Here is a 7797-nt window from a genome sequence, read left to right as displayed (position 1 = left end):
TAAAAATAATTCGAATAATGACAATCAGAACAAAACTAACCTGCAGCAAATAATACAGTTAATGTTATCTAAGCAACGAAGCCAGCAATTTGCAGTTGAGTTTGATCTCTAAAGATGTATTATATATTTCTGTCTCACATATACATTTATTATGAAACTGGAACTTGCTTGAATCCCAGAAAAAATGAAACACTATATGCAGCAAATTAACTAAAATGTTTTTTTAAAGGAAACATTAATCACAATATTAGAAAAGCAAATCCCTTAAGAACGTAATTCAATTATAACCAAGTTAAAAACGACAGCCACAATTTTAATTGGACTTGGGAGATGAAGTGAAACCCAAACCTCAGAAGCCTGCTCATGATTTAGAGGGCAGAATTATTTCATATCCTCTGTGCTTGGAAAAAAAGCCTAATGATCTCACAGTGTAACCCAAGACAGCCTGGTCTAAATGCACAGATAATGTAGTCATGCTACTGAGAATCCAAATTGTGCTTTACTAAAGGCTATATATCAAATTTCTGTCATGAATGCTCCAGCTAGGGTTTTAAACAAAAATTATTATCATTGCTCCCCAGGCTGTTTTCAGTCCCACAGTTATACTAAACCACATGCAGGTCAGTTTACGAACAACTTTCATTTGCATTATCAGTTACAGTGAAACTACAGCTGCACTGTTTAATTCACCCTGAAAACTAATGGCTACAAGTTTACAGCTTGATTGAAATAAGTAACCGATGAAAAAGAAACATGCTGACAAAAACCCTGAGTGAACATTTTGATCAAAAACAGTAGCAAAAAGAAGAGTTCATGATTTGGGGAGTTTGAAAATCATGTCAAAAAGCTGATTAAGTAACAACTTGTGTGGCTACACTTACATGTAAATATGTTACACCAAATTGTGGGCTAAAGCCTTTATACAGAGGTCTAAAACTACCAAAATCAATATGGTAACAGTTCTCAGCATTGAGAAGTACACATGCACACCTTTATTATCATCATCTTAAGTGAAAAGTGAACAGAATCTAACTTATGCCAAGAATGATGAGTTTTTCAGTTTCCTTTACACAGATTTTGAAAAAGTAGGCATCCATAACGAAGAGATGTCTGTGGGAGAACTTTCAGATAAAATGGGAATTTTATGAAAGATGAAAACTTAAAAGCTTTGGCTGTATCTGCTTCAAACCCAGCCACATATCCTGCGAGCAATGGCACAGGCCGGATGCTAAAAACTTCAAAAGAAATCTTATACTTAAATTGGTAACAGTCACTATATTTATGTAACCAAGATAATTAAGAACAGTACGAGGAAGATCCTTTTGGAGCTTGCTGAAATATTTATTGTTGGAAGTTGGGGAGATTTGTCTGGATTCTGTCACCCGAAATGTCTAAACACAGCGTCCAGATGTTTATTTAAGCAGCTCCCACACTGCCGTAGTGCCAATTATCAGAGGTTATCAAAGAGCATCACTGTGCATCTCTCCTAAATTATATTCCATTTTTTTTTCCACTTCATCTTTGAAGTTCTTTTTTCCTTCCCCCCCCCCCCCATCATTAAAATTCCTGGCACAGGCTTATTAAAGAAATCTGCTGATGTCAGAGTGGAAATAAACGTGCAGGTTTGTTGGCATGATGACGTGAGCTGCCTTATCTGCAGAGCAAGCCTTTCACCATCAGCTACAGGCCTCACGTGAGGAGCGATTTAATCAGGGCAAGGCCGCAGAAGAAGAAACATAACATAAATCCATTCCAGATGTACAAGTTCAGCAAGTCGCCTGATTTTATCCAGGGTTTCTATATTTCATCAACTATCTATACCTCATCTTCCCAAGTTATTGGTTATAACAAATTGTTAAAAAAAATGAATTTCCTCATTTAATTTATGGCTCAACTCATCAAAACATAAAAAACACATTGAGACACATTAAACAGAGCCATGTTTCACAATAACCATTTGTTCATTCTTATGCTAAAATTTATAAGCTTAATAAATATGAATTTAATGTTAAATGTATTCTTCAACTGAGTAAATACTATAGGTTCCATTATTTCATAGACTTACACAAAAGTGGAAAAGTTGACATATATTTCAGGGACCTTTACAATCTTATATACATGTATAGATTTCCACCCATCCTTTATTCATATCTCATTTATCCTACATAGAGAAGCAGTGAGTCAGAGCCTAACCTGACCAACTCAGGTTTCAAGCATAGACTATACCATAGGTGAGACACCGGCCTACCGCAGGATACACACACAGACAATTTAAAGACAACAATTAACCTAGCCAGCAAGTCTTTGTAATGTAGGGGGCAAAACTCAGAAACAACACATATAGCTAGTGAGAACATGCAAACTCCAAACAGAAAGACTGGTGTTTGCAATTAAACCGAGTGCAGAATCAACTCGCACCCAGAAACAAAACTGTTAAGCTGCAGCCCTAACGGATACATCACCCATATAAGAGTTGAAATGTGAAAACACAACAAGAAAGCAAATATTTATCTTAACAAAATGAGAAACAATCTATTAATGTAAGGTACATATAATTATTTTTCTGAAAACTCTGTAATCATAAATTGGTTGCCGTTTTTACACCAATGAAAGTGAAATAAAATGTAAAGACTAAACAAAATAATGCAAAATAAAATAATGTGTAAGCTTTAAGTACTCCTCCAGCAGTGATGTGACACTATATTGCCACAACACATAAAAAATGTAAAACAGCAAAAGTACCAGTAGGACTTTATTTTAAATTATCCCTCTGAAAAGGCAATACAAAAGGCTTTGTAAAAAAATACTTTACTTATGAATTATCATCCAGTAGATACAGTTCTCTTTGAAATTGCAGCATTTTCAGATTTAGTTATTCCACACATGACAAACATTTCACATATTTTTTACGATCATTTGAAAAGGACAGCCCAAATAATCCATAATTTGGGAATGAGCAAGAAGCCATGTTTTGATAAGGGGCAAAGACAACCTCAGAAAGATTTCATAGATCAGGATACTGCAGGATAAAACACACACAAACATTCTGAGGTAGAGGGATAAAAACCAATCACCCCCTGGACTGCAGATATCACAGCAATCACAATATGTGGCGACATCCAAGAGAAAAGAAACACTATGACGTACTATCAGGTCACTGAAAAAGTTCCACAAGGAATCAGACAGCTCTGGGATCCCTACAAACAGCTATAACACAACATTTTCGCGTGTTATTAGCTGGATGTTGTCAGCAAGGCTCCTGAAGAGAGAGAGCTTTGCTGGCTTCAGTGCCTGTAGAGCCCGAAGACACAGCAAGAACAGGAATTTTAACAAATTACATAAACACAGCTGACGCAGAAGACCAGCAGACCTTGCAGCTTTAAAGGGGGACAGCCTGTTGCTCCTCCTTTTCACTGCACTAGGACCCAAGATCATATAAAACGTTAAGGTATTTCAGAGTGCAACACTGTGCAGTTTTCTAAGCCCACTTAGGTACTTTATGGATCACCTTTCACATGTCCACTCCATTAAATGCCAAAAAGCATTAACTAAACATCTCAAGTTGCCGACGAGGCTGAGAAAACAGTGGCAGTCAAAAGACCAGCGGCGCATTCTTCTGAGCTAATCGTCCTCTGAAGAGTGAGTGGCTCCATCATCGTGGAACTCTCTGTACTTTGTCAGCTCTCCACCTTCAGGGCTGTAGCTCACCATTTTGACATTCAACTTCTCAGACAGTTTCTGTGCGGCAAGCTTGGCTTGCAATCCCTAAAATACACAGTCCACAAGACAAAAGCAAGATTAGCCTGTTTCCAGGAGATGTCATGGAACTCATAAGATCAAGCACATCAAACAGCGCAAAATGAGCACAGACTTGGACAGTTTGCCTTCTATAAGGATACAGTTCTTCTTTTGGTTGTGTGCGACATGAAATTTGATTTTTTTTTAGCTTGTAAAAGTCAAATTGCTGTAACTCCCCAACTTACAACTTCCTGGATCATATTATGCTTAACAAATCTTTCTAAATCAAAGAAAAAACAAAATGACAGGCTATGTATAAGGTGATTAGCCCAGTTTGAGGTAACTACAGTTTAAAAATAAATATATTTATGCTTTTAAATGGATTTTAAGTTGTAACAATAATATCAGTCATGCCACTGCAAATACCCCCAATAAAGTCGTCATACATCGCTCATGTAAGAAATCCCAATTGAAGCCAATGTTTAAGATCCTCTGTTACTTGTGATTCTCACAGTGCGTACTTTTCTTGGAACATACCCTCACCTGTAAGTCAAGGTATTCCTGTATTAAAAAAGTGCAATTGCATTGTGATTCCAATTCCTAACCACACACTTAAACCCGGATCAGCTAATGGGTGTGCTGTCTATACCTCATACTTCTTCTTCTGCTCCTGCTGAAGGGCAGCAGACTCCTCCAGACACAGGAGCTGCGTCGGGGTGTGATGAAGAGGGGGTAGTTTGGCCGCTGTGATGTCATCCAGGTGCTTCCTGTCTCTGAGCTTCCTCTCTGCAAGAGGGAGGGGAGACACAGCCCCCGACGACAGGCTGGGAGACGAGGACCCAGCTGAAGAGCCACAAGATTTCTGTGGTAACCTGCCGTAAACGAGGACACATGCTTATCAGTAGAATCTAGACACACAATACCTTTTACGTTGAAAGTGTGGATGTGTAACATAATGCGAAACATTCAGAAATATGCAAGGATCAGAATTAAAAACAGCCACCTGGCAAACGAGTGTTCACTGTCAGCTCCTAAACACACAAGCTATGCCATACACAAACAGAGAGAATTAGCAAAGACAGAGAGGGCTAGCAAAAAAGCTGTCCTTTTATAAAATTAAAGCATTTAGACTGTGAACAGATTGAGAAAAATACAGTTTTTGGGTTAAGGGGTGGCAATGCGTTGCAGTGGTCTTGCAGCACCGAGGTCCCGGGTTCAATTCTATCAATAGACAGATATCCTATTGTCTGTGTGGAGTTTGCACGTTATCCCCACGCTCATGTGGGTTGCCTCCAGGAGTTCTGGTTTCGTCTCACAGTCCAAAGACGTGCTGGTAGGTTAACTGGCTTCTTGAAAAACTGGCCTTGGTGTGAATGTGTACGTTTTTGTCTTTGTAAACCCTGCAGTGGGCTGACGTCGCATCAGGGCTGTAGTCCCACCTTGTGCCCAGTGCTTCCACGTCTAGGATCCAGGATACTGTGCGGTTACTGAAAGTGATGATGATGATATCAACTTAAGAATGTCTGGTGCTTTTGTTAATCAACTTTAACTTGGTATGATCTTATCATAAGGACTCTGCAAAACAGAGAAAAGGGTAAACGGTACTTACTGATTTGGTTTGAATTTTGCTTTTCTTACAGGGGGACTCTTCTCAGTCTTCTCCAGGACCTCAATATAATGAGGCTTTTTCTGGGGAAGCTTCCTCCCAGTGGAACCATCCCCACCACTCAGCCTGTCATTACTGCCAGGAGAAGTGTCATCGGTCAGCGTGACCCGTCCAAAGGCTTCAATGAGACCTTGCTCCTTCCTCGTCTCAGAGCTCGCCCGGAGGCCTGTTTCGCCCAGAGACGCTGCAGTTGTTGATGCTTTCTTTATTCCTGCTGAATTATCAGCTTGTGTCACAACAGAGTTTTCAGCCCCATCCGCAACTGTACGACTCAGTTCGCTTTTGACTTTTAGTGTGGTTTTATCACGTTTTCTGGCATTAATGTCCGTTTCTACAGTTCCATTTTCATGGCTCATTTCTAAATCCTCCATCTCAAATGTTCCTATTCGCTGCTCCTTAAGGGTCTGCTGGTATTTAGACTGCAGCTCTGTCTTAACTGACAGCAGCATCTGCATTCTCTTTTGTGTTTCTTCATGGTCAGCAATGGCTACGTGGATCTTTTGCACAAAATCCAATATTTTCTTCCCTTTATCAGGAAGGGATTGGACGAATCTCCTGAAAAACAACATCAAAAAGTAATTAGGACAGATAATGTCTTACTCATAGCCAGCAGTTATATCAGCCTGTAACTCACAACTGGCAGCCCACTGAAGCTCAGCAGGTGTGAGCCTGGTCAGTACCTGTTTGGGAGACCTCCTGGAAAAAAACTGAGGTTTCTGCTGGAAGAGTCATTAGTGGGGCCAGTCTGGGGCGCTCACCCTGTGGTCTGTATGGGTCCTAATGCTCCAGTATAGTGACGGATGACATGTAAAACTGATGTTGACTCTCTGTGGTCATTTAAAATCCCAGGGTGTTTCTCGAAAAGAGTAGGTGTCCTTGCCAAATTTCCCACTGGCCTTTACCAATCATGGCCTCCTAATAATCCCCTTCATCACTATGTTCTCGTTCTCCTCCCCACTGATAGCTGGTTTGTGGTGACAGAGTAATAATGATAATAATACTCTTTGAACCTCACATATAATAAAGCAAATGTTCATTACACTTCTCCGCCTTCTTTTTCAAATCTGCTCAAATTCCAGCTCAGATATTCCTGATTTCTTTTCCACGTCTGTAATAAAGCCATATACATTTTTAAGGAGAGGGTAATTAACAATAAATTACCTGCAGGTTGTGAATTGTGATTAAACAACAAATACTCTTGCTTAAGCCCCAACATAGACCACTGAATTACTGCAGAACGCAAGGGGTGCTTTATGTTCTTCCTGGAGCACTTATTTAGATTTGTTCTAAAAGCTTGTCTAAAGTTGAATCAAACGCCAGTATCTGAAGATGACCTGAACAAAAACAACTGCGTAAATCACACGACTATGATAATCTGAATTTAATTAAGTATTTCCGAGCACAATAAACCACATGTAGCATGCGGATACAGATACCGTGCTGCTGAACTTTTTGCAGTTAGACACGACATTTAGGTGTCGTAAATATCTCACTCAAACTGTCATGATGCCATAACGTTATGGCTCTGTGACCGTAAGAATTCTTTTCATTTCTTACAAAAAACACCGTCTATCTGCAGTATAAAGCGACGAGATTAAACTATTTTTACTAAACGAAGATTCTACTATAACCACTTAACAACACTAGCGACTACATCGGTATTTTCTGTTGAATAGTATAAAGGTAGCAAGGTGTACTAAGGAAGCTAGCACTGACAGCAGTATACAAAAATGTATAAATTAAAAAATATTATTGTGACTATACAAACCAAACAAATCCTGTCATTGTTGTTATTTTGCACTTGTAGACATCATCAGTTTGGACTATTCATTCAAGAAATCTCGAACCTTCGTTTGACTTACGTGTTGGCTAGCAGTTTCTCCTGCCGAGTTAATATGTCATAAAGCTCTTCTTTACTTTTACTGTTAAGATCACCCACTTTCCCCTGTCGTTCTGTCCACGATGAGGACATTGTCCTTCATAAATAAGTAAGAAAAATACAAACTAATACTAAAAGCAATAAAAACTAAATAATACAAATCATCCTGTCTGCACGCATACCGCCTCTGGTTGTCAACATGGCGATCTTGGTTTAGGAGACACAACCGCATTCAAAATCCAACATGGTTTCCAGGCTTCGGGAGTCGCCGGAAAGTTTCGTGTTTCCGGACGAAAACTGATGAACTACGTCGAGCGTATTTAACACAGGTGAAATAGGTACTGTCCCAATGAACAGAAAAATTCAGTATTTCTGATGATGATTAACATTTTCTTAATATATGTTTTGGTTGGCACTTCTCTCTTCAACTTGTTTCAAAAAAGTACTTATTTTGTCATGTGTAAAATATTCTATAAAAAATGTAAAAAGTTATTTTGTCACATTTTCTTATTTA

At 39.1% G+C, this 7797-nt stretch overlaps 1 protein-coding gene across 4 annotated transcripts; it reads right to left on the bottom strand.

The window, feature by feature from the left end:
• Positions 1-969: 969 nt before the first annotated feature.
• On the bottom strand, positions 970-7559 carry polr2m (RNA polymerase II subunit M). 4 transcript variants are annotated; one of them, XM_088640965.1, is made up of 4 exons: positions 7466-7559; positions 5348-5959; positions 4388-4610; positions 970-3765 (listed from the first exon to the last, which is right to left on the bottom strand). In XM_088640965.1, the coding sequence occupies exons 1-4, from the start codon at positions 7513-7515 to the stop codon at positions 3622-3624; spliced, it is 1029 nt and encodes a 342-aa protein (XP_088497091.1). In that variant the 5' UTR covers positions 7516-7559; the 3' UTR covers positions 970-3621. The 4 variants fall into 4 exon arrangements, with proteins under 4 accessions (XP_088497091.1, XP_088497090.1, XP_088497093.1 ...); XM_088640964.1 differs by having other exon boundaries at positions 7267-7538; XM_088640967.1 differs by lacking the exon at positions 7466-7559 and adding an exon at positions 6566-6862.
• Between the last annotated feature and the right edge of the window lie 238 nt (positions 7560-7797).

Source organism: Lepisosteus platostomus, chromosome 7 (genome assembly GCF_059453375.1).
Source record: "Lepisosteus platostomus isolate fLepPlt1 chromosome 7, fLepPlt1.hap1, whole genome shotgun sequence".
Classification (NCBI taxonomy): domain Eukaryota; kingdom Metazoa; phylum Chordata; class Actinopteri; order Semionotiformes; family Lepisosteidae; genus Lepisosteus; species Lepisosteus platostomus.
Note: the sequence above shows the minus strand (reverse complement) of the source record. Positions and strands in the feature narration are given on the sequence as shown.

What these genes read in the sequence shown, in the direction of transcription:
- polr2m (XM_088640964.1), bottom strand. Translation starts at nt 7,376, where the DNA reads ATGTCCTCATCGTGGACAGAACGACAGGGGAAAGTGGGTGATCTTAAC. An exon ending in GAGAAACTGCTAGCCAACAC is followed by an intron (nt 5,960 to 7,266) that starts GTAAGTCAAACG and finishes GTTGTTTTTCAG; the next exon opens with GAGATTCGTCCAATCCCTTC. An exon ending in AGCAGAAGAAGAAGTATGAG is followed by an intron (nt 3,766 to 4,387) that starts GTATAGACAGCA and finishes TGTGTATTTTAG; the next exon opens with GGATTGCAAGCCAAGCTTGC.